This window comes from Falco biarmicus, chromosome 10 (genome assembly GCF_023638135.1).
Source record: "Falco biarmicus isolate bFalBia1 chromosome 10, bFalBia1.pri, whole genome shotgun sequence".
Lineage (NCBI taxonomy): Eukaryota > Metazoa > Chordata > Aves > Falconiformes > Falconidae > Falco > Falco biarmicus.
Genome location: NC_079297.1, coordinates 22,066,690 through 22,090,136, shown reverse-complemented (window position 1 = coordinate 22,090,136; position 23,447 = coordinate 22,066,690). Strand labels below are relative to the sequence as shown.

The 23,447-nt window shown below is 41.6% G+C and overlaps 1 protein-coding gene across 1 annotated transcript in view; it reads right to left on the bottom strand.

Annotated features, from left to right (window-relative positions):
- Positions 1-3,727: 3,727 nt before the first annotated feature.
- SLC6A5 (solute carrier family 6 member 5) overlaps positions 3,728-23,447 on the bottom strand; it is a 32,654-nt gene continuing 12,934 nt past the window's right edge. Inside the window, exons 11-17 of the mRNA XM_056354508.1 lie at positions 22,004-22,128; positions 17,056-17,168; positions 16,601-16,732; positions 15,422-15,521; positions 9,751-9,851; positions 6,558-6,725; positions 3,728-4,246 (exon numbers count right to left, since the gene is read on the bottom strand). Coding sequence (XP_056210483.1) covers positions 4,091-4,246; positions 6,558-6,725; positions 9,751-9,851; positions 15,422-15,521; positions 16,601-16,732; positions 17,056-17,168; positions 22,004-22,128 — 895 coding nt within the window. The 3' untranslated portion in view covers positions 3,728-4,090. The remainder of the gene's footprint in view (positions 4,247-6,557; positions 6,726-9,750; positions 9,852-15,421; positions 15,522-16,600; positions 16,733-17,055; positions 17,169-22,003; positions 22,129-23,447) is intronic.

Sequence of the window (23,447 nt, the reverse complement as noted above, 5' to 3'; positions counted from 1 at the left end):
GAGCTCCACAGCCTGCAACCCACAATCCCTACGAGTCTTTCTTTGATTGCAAGAAGAAGAGGAACTGCAGAATAAGAAACCAATAGGAAGCCAATGTCTGTCAGAAGTAAGGAATTCCTTTAAACACAGGCAACAAGAAATGAAATTATCCATACAACTGTACATATAGTCAAAAAGGCCAAAGGTATTTAAAATAAATCAGACGTTGGAATTTCATGGTAAGAGATAGCCACACAGTGTATCGGAAGCAATGATCTTCAGTGCTGAGGCATGTCTAATGGGGTCAGTGGAGCAGAACCTAATCAAAAGACTTCTTTGACCCAATTGAAACATCATATAAAGACGATCCAAGTCTTTCTCAATTAAAGGTCATTTTGTTAAACCCTTCTTTTGGAAACAAAGTGCTGCCATGTCTAGCTGAAACACAGGGTTTGAACATTGTATATTAAAAACACCGGGAATACCCCAAGGAATTTGAAGATGGCAAGCATTTGCATTACGTATAATCTTTAACGCATACAATAATGCATCTCAACTCATCCAGAAATTCAATTTCATTTCAAAGAAAAACTATGCAACACAAGTAATTTCACCAAATTTAAACATTTTTTACTCACAAGATAGATAGATCTGCAAGTACGTACATCACATTTTTACTAATATGGCTTTTTCCCCTCCTTTTTTTTTTTTTTTTTTTAAGATCTTTACTGGTATTTAATTAGTTACTAAATGTATTTTTAGAAAATTATCAAAGTACATGCAAACTTTTCCTAGAATGTGGTAAATGAAGTGCATTCCCAAACTTCAAGGTTACTTCTTATTTAAAGACACTGCTGGTTAATTTAATCTCAGCATTCTGATTTGGCCAGTAAAATACTTTAAAAAACGGTCTAATAGGAGAATAAAATCTGCTTTTAACATACAGTGAAAACTTCCTATCTTCTGTGATTTTTGTATGCATTTCTCCCCCGTATCCAAATGTATTTGCAAGCCTAGTAATGGAGGTCAAAGCTGAAGACAAATATCAGCTAGAACAAAATCACTATCATCTATTTTCGGAGTTTCAAAGTCAAGCCTAATCCTGTGCTAATGACTTAGCAGGCACAGGAACAACATCTAAATTAAAGCAAGCAGATTAATTACATAAATCATGGAAAGCAATTCATTTTTTCATATGCATTCTGGTTTGGTAATCCAAGCCGAAGACAAGATATCATAACCTAGCAGTATTTCTTCAAATGATATCTCTTTTATACTTCAGGTAGACAGTAGCCGACATCCTTACACTGAGGTAATTTTATTGCAATTATTTAATCCCAGTTCCAATGCACATCCTGAGACAAGTTAGTAAGTGAAAGGATTCAGAACTGTTAAGCGATTTGAGTGTGTTTTCTTTTTTTTAAAAGGAACAAACCTATGGATTTTATAGAGATATATATTTTATTTTTTTTTAATCACAGTAGTAGTGAAGAGAAACCAGCCTGGACTCCAAAAATCAAACCAAGATTCTAGATAATATTGCTAAAGAGAAGCCTGAAGTTATTTGTCTTGACAAAAATACCTAACTCCCACTAAAGGTGCTGACTTAGGTTCCTTTCTTCACCCAGAGAAGGTCCCTCAGCCCCACATAGACGTGGGGGCCACATTTCCAGTTTGTCTTTACGGACCTTCGTTACTTCAAACAGAGCATGGCTTCTCACACCTGCGTCTGCCAGGAAAACAGGCGCTAGAAGCATGAACAGCAAGCCCCTTATTAAGATAGCAGGTGACACTGAAGAAAGGGGGCAGAGCTTTAAGGCAGAGAAGCTCCCAGAAGGGTCCCATCCTGCTGCCCTGGCGGCCAGGGACCAACAGAGCCTGTAGAGGGGGGGTGGGGGGCAGCACAAAATATTGCAAAATCTGCCCTCACTCCACACAGTGGCAGCCCCTAACCGTGTTTCGCTCATCCTGCATGAGGATTAAAGGTCTCCAGCAGTGCCTAGAACTGGCAACACTAATTGCCCCGTGAAAGAGGAATTTCAGCAAAATGATTAATAGATTTAATATACATATATATATACACACAGAGAGAGAGAGAGAGAGAAAATAAGTTAACAATTTGTGAAAGTGTTACATTAAGGTTTAGGTTTTGCTTTGTTTTCTTCAACGGGATGAAACAACACATCGACTGATGTACAGACACACATTAACTGAAGATTTACCTGAGACCCTGTAATATGGAGACAGACAGGCTAAAGACCGGGATAGAAACAGTCCCCTGAAAGGAAAGAGCATTTACCGGCTACTGCAGTAGTGTGTGTGGGGAGGGAAAAAACGGCTAAACTACTCTAAGCTCACCATCTCTACACTGATTGATATTTACAGGGACAGAAAGCATCACTAGCACACACTACGTGAACACTGATCACTGTTAAAAAATATCATATATGTATGTATAGGATATAACAAGATAGTAAAGGTTACAGTTTTGCCAATTATCGAAGATACACTTTTCTCCCTCGTTCTAGTGCGTTTACAATAAATGGGGCTAATTTTCTCTTCAGGTGAATAAATGTACTCTTAAAAAGTTCTATTTTTACTCTGCCCGATAGGTAACAAAACTATTTAAATCTAGCATTCCTATCACAACTTATATCTGATTTCTAAAATGTAATAATTTAGAACATTCTATTGCTATGCAATGTTATAGCGGCCATCTACTGAATTGACCTCTGCCCCTAACCTGTGCATTTTGTGTGTCTACCATTGCATCCATGTGGATGACTGCAGTGGTTAATTGTTGTGGGGTTTTGGTTTATTTAATTAAAAAGTATTAAATGGAAAGAAAAAAAAACCAACTCACAACCCTATGTACATTTCAGAGAGAATACTGCTTCGAGGAATTTACGTACTATATATATAATATATAGACAAGTGGGGTTCTGCTATTTCCCCATCAGTTTAAAGAGAAGAATACATCATCTTAAAGGTTATATAAAGATCTTTATACGAGAATGAATGGGGAGTCACAAAGTTGAACAGCACATCTAACTTCTAATAACTGCTCTCAGGTGGTAACTAGACTACACTTACCACTGTAAGAATACAAAGTTAGGCACAAATTATATGATGGCTTCTTGAGGAGATACTGTAAACAAAAGCAGAGAAACAAGGACAACCATGTTTGGAGTATTGGAGCGAAGTGAGTAAACCACAGTTGCACTTAGCATGGAGCAAGGTTTCAGACCCTTTGTCTAACTGAGGCATTTTTAATTGAGATGACAGATATCACATTATCAAATGAAACATGTGGCAGTACTTTTAAACAGTGATGCCCATACCCCTCAGTCTGGCACCATTTCCAAACCACTTTTAGACTCAAACTCAGTTTAGTCCCAGTCTCAAATGATTACTTCTTTACATTTTGCTTTTATTTTTCCACTTGAAAAGATCAAATGGATTCCTGTGTTTCTGTTCTGATCCCACATATTGCTTCCTGGTGTGCTGCTTAAAGGATCTCCGCTTCTTTAAATAACAAGTCCTCCAAGTTAGTAAAAATCATAAAAGAAGTATGCACACATGATGGGTCAAGGTCTGCTGTCAGTGCAGAAAAAGCAACCCTGCTTACTGCCAGAGCCCTGCGCTGGATCGATACCAGGACTACAGGAGATCCCATTCCTTGGTCCCCTCCATCCCGTCTGAGGGCTGAACTTCCCTTGGATTACACCAGTAACAACATCCTAGTCCCATCATAGCTGCCTGTTTCAAGGATGCTTGTGTGAAACGGGTCAAATTCTGCACACAATTTGCTGAAAAGATTTTTCCATCGTGCTTTGTTTATTCCTGTATCACCTGACAAAACCTGGTGTGCCAACCTGTTGCACAACGCAATTCTGCTGTTTCACCAGGTACAGAACACGTCATGGGCATCACCTACACCTGGAAGTGGTCTAGCTAGGTCTTCCCTACGGCATGCAACAGGAAATCCTGCTTTCCTAAGCAACCACTTTCAGGCACTGCGGAAAAGAAAAGCAGAAACGGTGAGGAAACGATATGGAAAAAAACATATCTGAAAAGGCTGACTATGTTATTGCCACCTATGTAATAACTATTAGCATTGGGTCCCCAGTTCTATATCCTTCACTGGCAGTTTAAGTCCCAGGGAAGAGGTTCCCAGTGGATCAATCATATTCATGTAACGTTCACCACGGTGCTTGGCCAAAAACGGACCCCAGTCAGGCTGCGGAGAGCACACCAACTTGAGTCGCTGCAACATGGGGGAGAGAAAAGAGAATCTCATTGGAAGTTATGGAACAGAATTACAGTGCAGAAGAAATGAGGATAGGCTCATTTAAGATTATTGATGATGGCCCTGCAATGCTCCACTGCTCAGTGTTTGTTTTGCACAAAGTTTGCAAGATTAATAGAGGATAAAGTGCCCAGATTTTAATTATACATTCTCCCCTGCACCATACGAGGGGAGCTCAGCAGATTGCAAGGCTCACTTACTGAAGGACATGTGCACAATTATTTAGCCCCATGGTCTAAGCAGTGGGTAAGTGCATTAAAATAATTGGATTTCCATTTAGCGTGTTTCCCAAAAGTATACAAATGACCAAAAAGTAGTATGTTGTTATGAAGGAACAAAATTTTAATTTTGAGAAGACAAAATGTTTCATTTCTATCTGCAGGAAAAAAGGAAGAGAACGTTAACCTGGCAAACAACCAAAATCTTCTAATCTTTCTGCTGATTTCTTTATTGAATATCCAATTTGATTGGTGCATTTACAGATAAAAAGGAAAGAAAACATATTTCTAATGGCTTAAGAGGGAACAATTATATGTTTATTACCTAATAAAGTGAATCAGACCTCTATGTCAGTTTTTTTAATCTCTGCTTAATTATCAGTTTGCAACTCTTACCTCCCAAATCAACCATAACAATTTTATGCCGCAGGCTTGGTATTCAGGAAATACCAGGCTACAGCTGAAAGGGCTTCAGCAAAAACCCCTTCAAAACAGATCCAACTTTTTGGCATTTCTTTAGGTGTGCTACTAGAGGGACAGTCAGGCGAGTACCCTATTTCTGCAGCTATACATACGCCAGTACTAGACATACAAGTCCGAAGAGATTCGCAGCACAATTCGTCTCAAGAGAAACTTACGAGGCAATGAACAATAAGTCTAATTTTGCATTAGCTCATTTCCAGGAGGAGCAGTTGTCTCCTGACCTGTGCACTCCAACGAGCTCTACACCAGGGCTGAATGGCCCTTTAGACAAGTGGCCCCGTTGCCTAGTGTCAACCATGTACTTGCATGCTCTCCCTAGGGTGTCCCACCATTTAATATTAAATTCCTTTGCTCTCTGTGAAGCAGAAAAGCATGGTCTTTTCCCTTAGGGCACGTGTACCGTGACAGAGACCAAAAAGATTATTCTATTTTAGTGCATTTTCTCTCCTTTTCATTTTTGAAGCATATAACAGCCCCGATGGGTTTTACAGGAGAGCTGAACTGCAAAAATGGCTCTGAAAAGTGGAGGCAAGTGTTTGTTCCTTTTCCCAAGGAGGGAGCAGCACGAGCAGCATGCAGTGATGACAGGGCAGAACCGAGAGAGCTTCAAAGGCCAAAAATAAGAGCATTGAACTTCTTCAGAAGACAAGGTGAAGGCAATGAAGGGATGAAATGCTGACATGAGAAATACATTCATGTACAGCGCCCTGCAAGGAACTGAGGTGGCAGCAGGATGGAACAGCCGGGGTGGCAGGCAGGGCCAGGGCACAGTGACAGGCAGCAGAAGGGGACTGCCATGTTTCTGGGGTGGGTGGGCTGGGAGGAAAAGGCAGGAATCTGATTTGCAAAATAAACCAAAAAGAAGCATTTAAAAAAAAAAAAAAAAAAACACAACCACACAAGTGACACCTGGGATTCTTTTAAGCCCAGGTGCCAGAGAGGATCAGCTTATTCAAGTAAAATAAAGAGATGAAGACAAGGGGGTGGGGGGGGGTGGGGGGTGAAGATTGCCAGCTAAGATCTATAATGAGTAGTGTGACCTGCAGAGCATGAGGTCTCTTTGTATGTCTTACTCCTCAACTTCGTCAAGTGGCACAACCTCCAGGAGCGCATCCCAGCTGACTCGGCAGCCACGCACCTCCCGCTTTGCAAACAAGGAGTTCCTGACTGATGGCCTCCAGCTCTGATGCTGGGCTTGCTGTGACACCATCCACACCAGCAGCTGATGCTTCCTATGCCTACACGCTGCTTTTGCAAAAAAGCCAACAAAGCTAGAACAACTTCCTCTCAGGAATGCCATGCCAGGGCTCATGAAATTTGTAACTCCTTCTAGTACTCATAAAAGCAATCACTTAACAATTTAGGAGCATTTTGTTGAGAAGCAGGGAATAGAAGGTCTGCATTTTAAATCAACTGAGCATCTCCTTGCAACACAATAACCAGTTTACCAGAAAGTAATCTTAGCACTATTAGACATTCAATATCAGAAAAAAAAAAAAAAATTCAATGTAAAATAAAACAGTCTCCTGTGACCATATTCTTAAGCAGCAAAAAGACAGAAGAATTACCTCAATAAATTTGCCTGGGGCTAGGTGCATTTTTATCACAAACATAACTGGGATCCAGATAACTGAGCAGGCCAGCATCAGCCATCCAAGCACCATGGACCAGCCCGGGTAACGGTAAGCTCCGTAGGTCATTGGTTCCCATTGGTAAAAACTGAAGCAAAGAATAAACTGGACAAAAAAAGAAAAGAAAGCAAGTATGTTTGAGTAAGCAAAACAAGTCTGCTGTGCAACAAATGGTACTCATCCACACACAGCATCAGTATGTACAGAACAGATAAAAATACATACACCTAAGGCTGCCTGCTGCCACAAGCTGCAATAAACAGGTCAGAGTCTGAATCTAATGAGTTTCATGGAAATCTTACAAAATCCCACAAAAATCACTGCATTTATGCCATAAGAACTGAAATTACAATCTTGCCCCTAGAGTAACATGCTTTATTACATGGTCTATTGGCAGTTTTACCTAATGTGATTATGCTAAGTTACTCCATTTCACTTACTGTATGAATAGCAATACATCTGCTTACATGTGTGCATAATTCAGTAACTTTTGGGAAATGCTTGTGCCCGCAATAATTGCACAGAGAAGATTTATAGCAGTGTAACTAGGTGAAGGCACGTATAAAAATCATCAGTTGTATTTCCAGAGACGTGAAGTAATTGAAAGTCTAATATTAGACTAGCCAAATGTATCAAATATTAGCTTTACAGAAGCAATAATAGAAAATAATGTATTGCTTGGGTTTTGCTTTATCTGTTTCCATTGCATAAAAATTGAATTACGACTGATCAGTGTCAATTTACTTCTCATTCTAAGTGCACTAAATATTACATTTGGAGGGAACAACAACACAACATGTGAGTTTGAACGGACCTTGTTTGCTTTCCAAATTTGCTTTCCTTGAAAGACAACATGATTTCCTATTCCCTGTGATTACTGGCAGTAGCTAAGTGCAACTCTGATCAGTAAAGGAACCAAGCAATTTGCAGAAAAGCCTTACAATTCCTTTCAGAAGCGTAACAACGGGTCTAAGGCAGCATCTTGAAAGCAACTATTGGAAGAAAACAATAAAATATTAAAAAAAAAAACCCACACCAAAAAGCGTGCAGAGACCTTCATTTTTAACAAGGCTCTCGAGAAAAAAAATTACACTGCCATTGATGTTCTCTTAATACTATAGATTAGACCGGGCTGCTGTGTCTTCAAATTTTTTGAAAGGGATTTGCAAACTATACCTATATATTGCCACAATGAAACAAGAGTTGTCACTGGATAGGTAAGATAGATATACCTGGTTTGCATGCACAGCAATCCTATACTTCAGTGAAGACAATTGGTAAAGAAAAATCAGTGTGGGAAAGCAGAATATCTTCATTATGTCTGTTGGAGATATTGTTCTTTTGGCAGAAAGTTTCTTTTCATTGCAACTCAGGATTTTGTTGAGCTCACTAAAATTCACTAGCCCCCCCACACATGCGTTCCTGCCTGCAAAAACTAAACCTTTTTCAAGTTTCCAGAAAAAAGTTAGCTCACTCCTGAATTAACAATACCCAAAAGAAGTTACTAACCTTATCCAGAGACCTTTTTTTTTTTTTTTTCCCCCCCTCCAGAAATAAGATTTACCAAGATTTCCACTGCACTGAGGAACAGCACAAGGGGAACTCCCCAGCATAAGCCAAGAAGTGCCTGGAAAGGGATGGAGTCATCGCTGCACAGCATTCCTCACCCTAGAGCCACTGCAGCCTCATCTCACAGGGTGCGCCTGCAGGAACTCTGCTCCCTTCTCTTACCTTGCACCTCAACACCTCCAAATACTTGTAGGAACTACATAGCACTGCTGTGACACCGTGAGTTTTTAATCAAACCCTGCACAAATGCCAACAGCGGAGGGGTTTCAGGCTGGAGCCCTGCTCTCAGCCACACCGCACCGGTGGCGGGGGGCTCGGGGGGCTGGCACCCACCGGCTGGAGGCTTGTGACAGGGCTGAAAGAATGATTTTCATCTTGTGCCAAAATGCGATATGCGATTAAAAGTCATGTCTGTGCTAGGGTTAAAAGGTAAAGGAAGCATTATGGTAGCGAGGTAGACAGGAAATGTGGATATAGTCATTATACTTTGATTCTTGGACTTGAAAAAACACGCATAGGCAGGGTGGGATGGAGATCGTGTCATTCAGTGGAGACCTACAGTTGAAGTGAAGAGTCATTGAAGGGTTTAGGGTGGAAATAAAGAAAAAAAAAAGAAAATTTTGGGGGGGAAAATTTAATTTTTTTAAATTAAAAAAAAAAGAAAAGAAAAACAAGCACAAACACCGAAAGAAACAAAACACCATCTCCTTTTAAACCACAAGCCTTTCCCCGCAGGGCAGCACCTGCCCCCCGCCCCCGCCGCGGGCCGCGCGCCGCCAGCCGCTGTCGCACAGCTCCCCCTGCCGGGGCCGGTGGGAACCGCCGCGCTGCGCGGGGCCGGGCGGAGCGGAGCCGAGGGGCCGCCAGCGGGTGGGAGCGCCCGTGCACCCACTGCCCCAGAGCCTAAAAGTTTTGCCAACAGAAGCTCCTTTCATTCTCCCCTCCCCCCCCTTCCCTCCCCCTCACCTCTTTCCTCCCCTCTATTTCCTCTCCCCCGTCTTTTTTTCCTCTTGTTTTCCTCTTTAAAAAAAAAAAAAAAAAAAAAGAAGACATTTATATGTGTTAAGAACATAGCTATTTTGACCTTTGCAAAAATATCTCCATCTTTGCAGCTAAAAATTTGCCAAATTTCCACTTACACCTTTCCAAAGCATGCTTCTCTGATTAGTTTATGACTCAATAAAATGGGTTTTCCCTAGCTCAGCCTGACAACAGACAGGAAGATCACGGCATTCCCTCTCTATGTGTATATATGCATACATATATATTACGCACACACGCACACATACAATGCTCACAAATGCTGCCCTGCCCTGCTATGCCACCCCAGCATTTTGCACAGGGAGAGGGTACTGCAGCAGCACGTGGAGCCTCACACTCTACCAAAAACACCATTACACACACACGCAAGAGAACATGTGTATGTGTGCATCTAGGCATCTGCATCCAAAATCATTACTACAAAAATAATTACTACTGTTCAGAAACATCATGAATGATGAAGAAACAACCACAACACTCTTTGAGGAAAATATAAAAAATAATAATTTTTTTTGCTTACTGTTAAAATAGTTGGGGTCACAAATGCCCAACAGACTCTCCAGAATTTACTTGGCTGGAATCCAATCATCATTTCTATATCTTCACAGAATCTTTGCAATCCTGTAAATAGCAAATGTAAGCGCGATTAGGTGAGAAAGAAACCAGCTGCAATTTGCAACATAGCTCTTGCGACCTCCCTTGTGTCTCATAACGAAACCAAACTCTGACTTGCCGGTTGAAAACTTCAACGAAGGATCTAACCACATGGTAAAAAAAAAAAAAAAAAATTATGGTGGTGGGAACCAGTCTAATAAAATATTTACTTCCTAAGGATTAAAGGAAAATTGATCTTTTACATAGAGATTAAGCATTCCACATGTTTTGGGTTAAAGCATTAATAAGACGTGCTGGTTAGCTGCAATTATATGTATACTTGTTGTATTTCCCTGTGAAGATGAACCTCATTAATATCTGTGCACCTGTTTCAGCACAGACAGTATCGGAGCTTCTCTCTGGCTGCCACGTGAGTGGGTACAACGGTGTCACTTAGCACCGAAAGTGCTAATGCCCTGTTATTTTCCAGCCCATATGTCAGCAATACTTAGAACGATCAGAAAGCACCTGTACTTATTTTAAATTATACTCAGTGGTGTCTGAACAAACGGATCGACTGACATGTTAATTCTTCAGATTATTGTATAGATGCAATCAATACAGTTATTTGAGCTCACAAAGCATGCGGATTGGAAAATGGTATCTCAGCCATCTCTGCAGCTATCTCCCCAGCCTCAGCAGGAAAAGGCTGCTATCGCCCACCTGATAAAAGGCGTCTGCTTTTCAGCCTGGCTCTGCAGAGCTCTTTAGGTAAATGGCCCCTACTCACTACAGCTATTAGTAATTTATCCCAAAGTAATAAAACCAAAATTGAAATTTGTTCCAGCTTCTCTAATGATAATGAGAGAGGTCTGGGGTCCGAAGCTGAGCTCATCTGTCACACAAACATTTCAAATATGGTCCAATTTTATCTAATAAAGCAGGTGATCGTCTCTGTCATTTAAATTTTACAAAGCATTATTCTACAGCATTTAGTCTAACTTTTATGATGTGGGGACAGGGATATTAAATACTGGAGAGAAATCATTGAGTAAGGGAAGAAATACTCGGAACAAAAGCAATAAACTGCTTTATGTTCTTATTGCCCTTATAGCCAGCCACTACAGCTACTGCATGCAAGAAGAGATAAGCCCCAGGGTTGATCCACCTAATTTTGAAGCCTTTCTGTTGATATCGAGGAGAAATCAATCTATCCACCTGACTGTTCCAAGAATTAAGAAAGTTGAAAATAGCAAGGGTTCGTTATTCACTGCCTTGTGATGCACCTTGAGGAAGCAGTGGGGCTGGCTGGTGCGAGGGCAGCCCTACAGCCCGGCTCAGAGCGGGAGCGCAGACTCAGCCGGTTCAGGCAGATAGTGTATCAGAGGAAAGGCTAAACAACTGTGTTGTGATAAGAAATGAAGAAGAAAAATCCAGAAGATGGTACTTGAAGAACTGTATTTAGGGGAAGGGAAAAAGTAAAACCTGCAGTGGATGTAAGTTTAGACAACTAACACAAGGTGACCCAGATGTCACATTTTTTTCTGGAACTGTAATTTCTCCCCTCCTTTTTCTCTTTTCCACTGACTACAGCAAATGCTCTTCTTTGGAAATCCTCTTCTCTGTAAAATACATGTAATTTTTACAACCCATGCAATCACCATACTTTAGCACCCATCTGTCTCATCATGTGCTTCTCCATTTTGTAATAGAGCTTTATATGCCTGAACCACCAGTAACCCCCCAGGGTCACCATGTTATGGGCCTGAAAGATCTCAGCTGCAACCAAATGATTTGTTCCCGTGTTTGATTTACCTGCTCGTTACAGTTCAGTGCACCATCTGCAGTGAGCTACCCGGGAGGTGCTCCCACAACCATCATCCCTGCAGCACACTGCGCTGGGAACAAGACTAGTTTTAAATTAATTCCAGCAGCACCAGGTATGGGCTGAAGGGTCTTTCCACAAAGTTTAAAGCTCGTTCAAGTGTCATTACTTCAGCCACACCTGGTGCTGCAAAGGAGGTATACCTAACTGAGTAGTTCCCAGGGGCTTCTGCCTCTACAATTCCTGCAAGCTTCATGCAAATCTGCTCAGATTTGTCTGAAACACCAATTAAAAACCCTAGTTACTTCTTGGAATTGTCAGTAGATATTCATAGTTTAAGGCACTTGGAAATATTAGCCGTTCGGGAGTCAACTGCATGTGAACAGACCGAGGGATTATACAGTGCTCATCTCTTTCCCAGTGAAAGACTGAAAATAGGTTTGTCAGGTTCCACAGAAAAATGCAAAGGATGCTTTAGTTAACAGAAGGCCGATAAAATCTTAGTATATCTGGTCTCCCTCTCAGACCAGTCAGGCCCGTTGAATAACTTTGGGAAATAAACAATACATGATATTCCATATCTCAATTTCCACTCTCTAAAGTGGGATGATGTATTCTAAGCGATGCAGATATAAAATCCATTAAAGAGGAGAATGCAAGCCTAGGCAGACAAACACTTCAATATTCTGCTACAGGTAAAATGTTCAAAATGACTAATGCTTTCTACAAATACACTGCAGCAGTTACCACTCACTCTGTCGACAAACCTTCTCAACGACAGACTGTTTCAAAAAACAGATCCAGCAGGAGCACAAAAACAGTTAAGGTCACATATTTTCAGTTTCCAGCGGTGTTTGGCTCAAGCACAAGGATCTTGTACTTAGCTTCACGTTACGAAATGCAGCAGTGGGAATTATGCTGATGATTAAATTAATACCCGCAGCTCTAAGCTATTCTTTATCAGTCGTGCATCATAATCTAAACAACAGGGGAATAAACATCTATACCAGCATGTGAAATAAAAAACAGCATTTGACTGGATTACGTTGCACTGACTCTGCTGAAAAAGAAGCGATTACAAGGAAATAAACAAGTGTGCCTCTTCCTAATTTAAAAATCTCAACAAGCTCAGCAAGCAGAACATGGAACAAGAACTGAAGACAGATTTATTTAATCATAAAAGCACCTGCCACTATTGTGCCAACCTGCTTGCTATGAAGAGTACAAGTGTATGGAGAAGGGTGGCAATGGAGTGTAAAACAGCAGTTGTCAGAGCTCGAAAATGTATTGTGCCCATTTTAGGCACTGCTTGAAGTAATGTAACAAGAGCAGTACCTTCACTTGTATATACAACATGCAAATTACAGATACACAAGCTGTAATCCTATGAACAGTCCTTACAAAAGTAGCTTTAAGGCAGTAGAAACGCTATGATACAGTAGTCAAGCAGATCATGATCGTAACGTCAGTCTTTCCTTTTTCGTGTAGAAGACTGGAAGCTCTTTAGTCTAGCAAGAGGTTAATTCCAGGAAATAATCTTTGAAATAGTTTGCATCAAAGGCTTTACTAACAGAAAGCATGGAAAGAATGATTTGTAATTTTTCAGTTCTTTTCCAAGTGTGATTACATTAAAGTAATATCTAACTAAAAAGAGTTCTCCTCTATTCAAGTCCTTCCTTTGCACCGCTGTAATTATTTCTATTATTTTATGGTTTTTATATAAGTTAGTGTTTTAAGAGTTACTGAATTTGTTGGGCAAAGCAGGCACTAGGCAGAGCAATTTTGCTTTCAAGGCTAATAAAATGTTCCGCAAAGGCAGGTCTGTAGTGCTCCTGCCACACAGTGTTCAGAGGAGGAACAGAGCCAGTACTTGCTCCTGTGTATCCTGGTCCTTATTTGAAAACATACAGAACAAAGAAATTCGACAGATTTAAATAGTTTTGGGGTTATTTAAAAAGATTCTAAGCAAGGAACTTTTATCTGGCACACTGCTGGCAATGGCTTTAAAGGGGCTGATCTCAGCACAGACCAGGTGATGCTGCAGGTGCTGCTGGCCAGGAAGAGTGACAACATCTAGTGCTTTAGGTTGTTTGGGCATGCTGTCAGCAAGCAGGGGAGGAGGAGGAAAGGGAAAAAAAAAAAAAAAAAACCAATAAACCCTTATACTCTTCTTAGGCATTCCCACTGACAATCTCTTATGGAATCGTATTGATTTTAGGAAAGCTAGGAAATTGGTCAGTACAGTAACCAGATGCTAATGACTCTGATGACACAGGAACAGGTAAATGCTAAACCTGGTGGGAAGCTAGGGGAGGGAATGAGCAAACTTTGCATGGCTTCACAGAAACCGAAGCGCAGAGTGATGGCACAACTTGCCAGCATTGATTTTCAAACCAAGAGTTGTGCTAAATAATCCCCAAAATCCACCTCTCCAGGAGGAATCTCCAAGCGTTACACTTGGGTCCTTTGGGAAGACGGCTGCACGTAAAACTGACAGCAGTCACCAGCATCATTGCACTCACAGAGATTACACTTCTAAAACAACTCTAATGCAAATATTTACATTTCAGGGGCATAAAAACCAATGAGCGTTTTGATCAACCAAAAGACGATTGGTCTAAATCAACTTTTTTCTTAGTGTTTCGACTTTTTCTGTAACATTTCCTCACCGGAATATACCGGGCTTGGCTTACAGCTGCTCAGACCTGCTCGCTAGGCTGGAGGTCAGTGGAGATGAAATACATTCCTGTATCCCTATGGAATTAGAGAGAACAAGGAAGGGCTGATACCCTGTCCTGTCTATAAAATTAATTTCTCAAGCAAGAGCGACAAATTCTGCATGTTTTGAATTACGTGCAATTTTTTAAATGCATTTATATTACAGAGCAGACCCCACAATGTAGGTAGATCTAAGTATTTAGTGCACAGGACTACACATTGGTTGTGTCTAGCTGATACAGAATATACGATTAATTCCTGTCCACAAAAACAGCCTTATCTTTGTAATCTTTAGCACTGAGATTCAGATCTTCCTCTGCTTTTGAAGGCCCATCTTAAATGGCATCACCAAGCTCCAGACATAAATTAAACATTTGTTATGTAGGAACGTCTTCACATTTCCTACCGCAACCGGCTGAGATTCACTTTTCCAAGAATCAGTCTCCTGAAAGCACTGAACAAGTTTGGGAGCAAATCACCAGCCGGTGTCAATGGATATAGCTATAGTAGCATCAAGGCAATTGCGCTGCTTTATACTAGCTGAGGATCTTCCTCATAGTTTAATGTAATACAACATGGATCAATATAAGTGGTGTTGCCACTGTACAGAATTAATCACTGTGAACAGCTGTATAGCCTTGATTCTGTGTTACAGACACACGAGCTAAAGGGAAGGACCGATGTGCACATGAAAAATAAATCCTTCAAAAGCTGTTAAATGCAAAGATGCCACTTCTGGCTCAGGAAGCCCGTGACCCTAAAATTATTGGTCTAAGACAAGTTTCACTAAATGCTTGGTCTATTCTTACGCTCATCTCTAAGCAGTGCCTTTTAGCTATTGGTGAGAAAAGGACCTTAGACTATCTGGAAGTCTTTCGAATACATGTATTTGAAGGAATCCTATAGTAATGAAGTCCCATTCTGTTCAAAATAATGGAATTCTGAGGCTTTTTATTTTAAAAAGACATTAGTCCTTTCCTTAAGAACTTCACGTTACCAGCTACTTTACCATGTGCTAAAATGTTACTTTGACATAGGCTGTATTTTTTCTTACCATATATATAGGAAACTCCAACAAGCTCAAAGATGGCAATGATGACAAGAGAATAAGAAGCTGCATAAGTGTCCACAAGCTGTAACATATACATTCCACCCTAAAGAAAAAAAAAAAGGATAAGGGAACCATTACTTGTGGCATATCACTGCTGTCTCTCTTCACAACCCTAACTGATGCTAAGGCAGGCAAAATGTACAAGGGCAGGACCCGGGACAAACCCAAGTAAGCACCAACATCGACCAAACACAGGCTCATGCTGCGCTACAGTTTCTTCCTTCTGGCTGAATGAACATCAAATACAACAAGGAAAAGGCGGAGGGTACACCTGACTGGTAACTCACACGACTCAGGGAGATGCTGTGGCAGAGCTTTCAGGTGAAGGACTGAGCGGCCACCATACCTTCCAGCGGCAGTGTCTCTAACCACTTAATACTACATCAAAAGCAAAAAGACCACTGAAACCAGGAATACTGTAATGGTGAGTCCAGTTCACCTCTTTGGGAAAGAGAAAATGCCCTGTCTTCAGGGCAGGAGGTAAGCAGCGTAACTCAAGTGAAGGAAGGACTGAATCCACCCTCGGCTTTAGAATAGCAGAGTCAGGCTGCTAGGTGGTGAGGGGAGGGAAAAGAAAGCAAAAGGGGGGAAAAGGATGAATAAAGTAGTAAGAGACATTTTGTACGCTTCCTCCTGAAATTGCTGGAAGAATTAGTGAACAAATGGCATTGAAGACTATCAATGGTAGATAAGAATTTCATTATTAACTCCACAGTTTGCCAAGACTGTCAGTATATCTCAAACCTGGGAGGGAAGGCACCCAAAACTGCATATTTATATTGCATATTTATATGCAAATTTTGTGTGCGTATTTATACGACATACAAACTTCCCCCGCCCCTTAAATGAATACCCAAGTTACACTACTATTTTGGAGAGTGTTGGCTAAGGAAAATTTTAAAAGTCTGATTCGCAGTAAGATTTGAACAGCAAAGTCTTTTAAGTCTATCTCAGTCAGAGCATCCATTAGAAAAAAAAAATATTAATAAGGCTTCAGACTCACCCGGTGTCTTTGCACATGCGGCAGAATTCAGCTTAATCTTTTGCAACTTGCATAGGAGAAGAACGGCCAGCAGAGGGGGATTGGGAACAGAGAGTGATGCTCAAAACCAGTATCATTACCTGAGTGATCATAGGAAATCCCATGATGAAAAAGGAGATGCAGCACCCAAGAGTGAACAGTCCCTTGTGTGTACGCAAGTATTTGGGGAACTCATCCGAAACGGAGGTCACTATAGTCTCAATAGTGGCAAACTGGAGGGCAAAATAAAAAGATTTATTTCAGTGCACGAAGTACACAAATACGCAAAATAAAAAGATTAATTTCAAAAGGACACAAATTAGTCCAAGTGCATATAATGGAATATGAGAGAATATTTTGAATCCTAGGTGTTCAATGCTCAGATGTCAATGCCAAAGCTTCACCCAAACAATTTCACCATTGATGGTCTCACCTCAGTCCTCTTTTTGGAAAGCGATTCGCTGACCACATGGAAAATAGCAATTACTCTAATGGTCCTCCAAACAAATCAATAGGTAAAGCAAGAGGACAGGAATGGGAAACAAAAACATTTTACCATAGTGTCCAATCCAAGCGTCAGGAGCATCAAAAAGAATATTATAGCCCAGAATGGAGAGAGGGGAAGCCTAGTTAAGGCTTCTGGGTAAACCACAAAAGCAATTCCAGGACCTAGAAATGAGAAAAATAAAGGCTGTGATATCTTACATCACGTTAACATTGTGGACTGAATGGAAAAGAGGGAGATGTGAAGAGTCATGTTTCAAAGTCTAGTACAGTATTACTTCACCTGATAAAATTAAAAAAGATCAGATTCCATCGCTCCTATTTACAGGAAGATTTCACCATTACAGAATTCAGCCTCATGTGAATAATTTCCATTTTGACTGTAAGTTTCAAAACACTCATGCAATTCTACTTTCCAAGCTGCAGAATACATATTTCACCGGTATACTAATACATGGATTCAAACATAGAAAATTAACAGAAATCACGTACCACAGCGATGTTTCTTTCCTGCTCAGTGATCAAATTCCTGCCACTGTCCCTGCCAATTACCAACCCAGACTTAGAACAACATAGCAATCACCCCCACCTCAGTACTACAGGGATAAATACAAAAGAAAGCACTCTTCAACTCATCAGCACACAGTCAAATGAGAAGGAGAGAAATTAACAGATGCACGTGGCTGATACCAGGCCCAAGGTAATAACTAGCATGTATTTAAAAAAACCCACAAGACATTTTCAAATCATGCACAGCAAAAAAAATAAGGACATGGTGTCCTTTAAAATCTTAATGAGGAAGTTTTCTTTGTTGGTTTGGTAACTTGGGCTATATTTTTTCTTGACTGTAAAGGAAAAATATGTTTACAAGCATGCTTAGATTTGCCTGGGAGACAAGGCTGCAGACATGTGATGGCAGCATTACAGTAGATGGCACTTATTCTCTATTTATCCCACTTCAAAGGCTCTGGAGGATGTTTTCTGCCAGGTGAGATACAAAGGAGACCCAAGTTGTACCGATGCCATGACCCATGTCACGAGAAGGGGCTCCAAACTCACTCTGCCCTGGCCATTTCCAATCTAGATCAGTGCATCCCGTTTCCAACAGCTCCCCACACTGTTTCTGTTCGAGAAACAACTGTTGCTTTTTCACGTACTAAGAAAAACACAGTTTCGGCAGCACGTGAAATAATCCTGTATGTGACTCAGTAAGCGTCACTGTCTTTAAAGTCAGCTGCAGAAAAATGGCTTTTTGGAAGAGGAAGGTGCGTGTAGAGGTACGATGTATTCATGAATAGATTCTTTCATCTCTTGATTAAAGATTTCTTCTCAAGTATTAGAGATAAGGGCTCTGTGTGCACTAGCTTCCTGCATATAGAAGTGTAATTAAGTCTCGGAATAATGAGTTCCCATTGATCACACTTGAAGGAAAAGTTTACTTATAGAATATGGAACTGCACGTATCCCCATCCCAGCCCCTCATAACTCCGCGAGATATCACCTGCCTGGCAGCACCCAGCCACAGGTAAACAGTCACAGGGAGGCTGGCTCCCACCTTCTCCATCTTTGGAGACTTTGGTAGGTATGAACTCTTTCTAAAAATCTATTAAAGCCAGGAAAAGGTTTTACGTGTCTCGAAACAAAAAGAAGTCAAATGACTTTGAACTTTCTTTTTAAATTACTAAAATTTTTCAGCTGCATTATGTTCTTAATCAAACTGCGAGTAGAATGAAAATAGATTGTCCTGTCTTTCCCTCCGTGATGTTTTCTTTGTTCATCCGATACATAGTATTTTTTTCATTTAGTATCTTCTTTTCAGGAAAAGCTCATGTACTCCCGATTAATATTCTGGGAAGAAAAAAAAAAAAAAAAGAAAAGAAAACCAGAAAAAAATCCCTTCCCATTTCCATTAATAATTTCATTTAAGGTTTTGAAAATTTGAAGGGACATTATGTTTCATCATCATTTTGGCTATTTTGTCCTTCACTGCAAGAAGAAATACAAATTTAGAACACAAAAAAAGTAGGCAGGGAAGGCAGAGACAAGGGGTGGCTTTTTTCACCACTTCTTCAGTCTGCTTTTTAATTCTGTTAGTTCAATGTGCTGGCTCAGCCTGCAATTAGCCCTCACCTCCACTCCCTTCCTACTGTACGGTTGTCTTCTGTTACGGGACTCAACTTTGGTTCCCCCTGTCCTGGAGAGCAGTGAAGCCTCACCCTCGCGAATTATTTTTAAATGGCCTAAACAGGCTCTTACAAAAGCCCTGACAGTCCTACGGTAGGATTGCCTCTCGAGAGCTCTTGTCACATCCCTGGAACAGCTGCTGGAGCAGCTGGGAGCAGAGGGCTGCACTGCGCCTGGCCGCTCACGCCAAGGCCACCAACCAGCACCCAACAGAAAAGGGTTTGTGGTCCCCCATGAGATGTGCCATCTCCAGGGAGATGAACCAGCAGAACCAGTTGGTTCCACCACCATCCCTAAGAGCTATGTCTTTCCACCCCACCTCTGCCCACCTCCCTGAAGCTTCCACCGCAGCTTCACCAAAGCACAGCTGTAAGCCCTAGCAAATAATGCCAGTGAGCACAGCGTGGGTTACATTTGGGGGTTGGTTTTCTTTCCTTGTTTCAGGGTGGAGGTAAGGTCTAAAATAATAAGATTAATGGAAACACTGATCCTAAAACACCTGGCCCCACACGAAGTTTTTCAGAAGTATTGGTCTAATCCATCCAGAAAATGGGGACAGCAAGGAAGCTTTTGTGTTCCCGTGTAGCTGACTGGCAGACCAAAAGGAAGAGGCACTGAAGAGTGAGTTGATACTACACTAGCTTGCAAGGACAGTATTCCCTACTGCTTGCTATCAAGAGACAGTTTACCAGCTGATTGTCCTGTGAAATCCTCCTCTTGGACCATGCAGTGGAACCCACAGCCCGGAGAGCAGCTCAGCCCACCACGGGTCAGCTGGTGCAAGCCCCAGAACAACTCCCTCCCCGCGACCGAGCTGCTGCTCCTGAGCCTCCCCTCAGCTGCTGGGCTGCCGGGTACCAGCCCGAGGGGCTGCAGAAACCGCACAGGACCCAGCAGCTTCGCTAGCACCTCTGAGATCAGGAGAGCTGCAAATCCTGTGGGATTAGCCACGTTTCAGTTTACAGAGAAGCAATAAGCAAAAGGAAACTAAGAGCCTCTCATTTTTTCTTAACCAGCAGCAGCATCTTGTTCCCTCCTCTGTTGTTCTCCTCTCTTCACCTGTAGTAGCTGGTTTGTAATAAACAATCAAAAACCTTCCATTTTTGAGAAATGGTGTTTTTCACGAGAAAAAAAAAAAAAGGAATGCTTCACCAGCTCTTGTTCCCTCAACTACAGGATTTCTGTGTCCTCAGGTCACATTGTCTGTTTTCCATTTAGCTCCTCTAACTTTGTAAGATGCAAATTAATCTTAATACCTCATTTGTCCAGCATGACCTATGAATATTACCATACAGAAACTGTGGAAAGTTGGGAAAGTTGTCTTGGTTTCTATCCCCTATTGTCACTGCTACAACTTCAAAATCACCATGCTCAGCCAGCCAGGTACCTCAGGCTACACGTAGCACCTTGTGGCACAGAATTCATTCACGCAACAAACCCATCAGAAAAACGTTTAGTGCCTTCACATTAATGAGGCAGTGAGACACATCACGTATAGAAGCCATAAGTATGCAATATTCACTTCTGAGCCCTTCAGTCCTTCTCCCATTCAGAGCATCCTCTCACACTGTGCAGTCACAGGTTGAGGGGGATAACACTGGGAACCATCCCCACGGCTCATGGAGCAGCTGTCAATCACTGCATGCTTGGAAATGACCGTATCTGTGCTGAAAGCTGACACAATACACTTAATGCCCTCATGTGTTCACAGATACAGCTATGGTGGGGGAATCATAAATACTTATACAAGTTATTACATATTTGTCTTTTTAAGTTTGAAATGATCTTAAATATCTGGGAGCTGACTTTGGGGCTAAGTGCTGCACATTGCACAGGTGGTTATAGGACTAGGCTAAGGTAACAATTATCCCTTTAAAATCCCATCAGACTTTTTACAACCCTTTAAACCGGGGGTCCTAAAACTTTTTAAACAGGGGGCTGGCATGTGGATGAAGTGGCAGGCAGTCATCTGCAGCTGCTTGGTTTCCCCCCCCAACCACCGGCGGGGGGGGGGGGGGGGGGGGGGGGGGGGGGTCTGTAAATACAGGGGGGGGGGCGGATTGAGGACCCTGGGGCGCTGTATCCAGCCCGCAGGCCGTAGTTTGAGCACCCCTGCTTTAAATGTCTATGAATCTTAACCCAAAAGCTCCTCCCTTCCTCTGTCCTGTCACTTCATACCAAAATCATACACACCAGCACCAATTCCTGCATCAGTCACACTCTTCTCACTCCTATTCAGGTCCACCAATTAAGACCTTTCAGATCTCCATTTGCAACCATCTCACTTCACTCACCAAGATCCTCTAATCAGAAAGTTTTTACTTCCCCATGGAGGCAGCTCCTTGCTCTCTGCAGTTCAGAAGCTCGATCCACCCCTCACACCCTATTTCTCCCACCCTCCACATCATGAAGCCCACCACCCTCTCATCCAAGGTTCCCACCACCAGGGACAACTTCTACCTTGAAAAAGATTTGATGAACAGCAGCAGAGAAAGATGAGCAGGGCAGTAATCCCTTAGACTACGTGAAGGAGACATCTCACCCTATGCCCATCAGTCATTTACACGAAAACTGAAATGAGTCTCAGCTTGCTTCCTTCTCCTATCGAGCAAGAGATAAAGGGGCTTCAAGTAATACCTTGGCTTCCTCGTGTACTTCCCAGTGTTCCTTCTACCCTACAGAAATGCTTACAAGTGGTTTACTAATCCACTCCAGTTTGAAGCCATTATTCCCACCTCCAGTGTCAATGCCACTATTAATAGCAGAGCTGAAGGTACCACCAGCTGCCTAAGTGATGCAGTGGCCGCGTACCCTACCTTGGTCTGCCACAGCTTCAATATTCACTTTGAGCTCGTTTGCCATGAAGCCAATAACGGAGAAGATGACAAAGCCTGCAAATATACTTGTGGCACTGTTGGTACATGTGACTATCAATGTGTCCCTGAAAAGAAAAAACAAGAAGCCACATCACCTTGTTGCAACACCCACAAGGGGTTCTGTACACATTTCAGGAGTCTCTCCCACAAGCACACACATCCTGTGGGAACGCTGGCAAAGGTGCGCTGTTACATCTGAAACTGATCAGAGAGGACAGAAGTCTTCACCCCACCACCAGGAATCTGCTGTGCAAGTTTCCATCACCCACATGCCACATAGGAAGCCCCAGGCAGGAAGATGAGCACTTCTGCTCTCCGGCTCCCCGAGGACAAAGGCAGCAGCAGTGAGGACGGGATCTGTGACGCCGTGTTTTGCTCTCTGCCTGATGGGGGTACCTGGTCACTACATAACCCCCATGTCCAGGCAAGAGGATTTGTGTCCGGTATCTTTCTTGTATTAATACATACAATTTGAGGGTGAAGCCTTCTGTACCTTGCAGCACTCACTTCAATGCCTGCCCATCTGTAGAAGATTCCCTGCTACTATTTTCCATCACTGCTGTTAAAGGGATCTCAAGAAATCCACACCAGTATGTCATACGGTACTGGGTAAGTACACATGACTTGACAGGGAACCAGTTTTCATGACCTACATCCATAATTATTATGTTCTTCATGGGATTTTAATTTTTTCTTCACAATATGCATGCCCAGAAGACTTCCCCTCAAACTACTACAACTTAGGAACAAACGAGTCAATCATTTTAATTTTTTTTTTTTTAAAGTTGGCTAGAACTTCTTATTCTTACTGCTTTTTGTCAGGAACAGAACGAAGTACAACCTGAAAAACTGTCAAAAACCTCACTGAGCTGGCAAATTCCTGGAATCTCCAACAGAGCATCTCTTAACAGGAAAAATTAGATTAATTCTTCAGGTCTCCAGAAAAAAAAATTACAATGTTCTGCTTGGAGTCATCATGTGTTAAATATTTTAGGTAAAATATTTTAGGTATGCATTATTAAGTGAATTTATGTAAATTTACTGAAAATAAAATTATTTAATTATGTTTAAAATGAATATGTCACTGAAAACTATCTGCAGTATTAGAATGTAATTAATATAAAAATTGAAAGATAAAATAGTCATGCTTCATTTCAGTATTCAAGACGTGTTGTAAAATTAAAAAGATTAGAAGTAACTAAGCTTTTCTAATTATTTCTGCTTCGGTCTCCCATGTCCCTCTCTAACACAGGTAAAGCATATACTTGGTACTGGCCCTGTAAGATTTTTATACTTCATTACCGTGTATCTCTTCAAATTTTCCAAACTCAACAAAACATTGCTACGTTAATGCAGCAAGATAGCGTGATGCTTCTGCCATTTT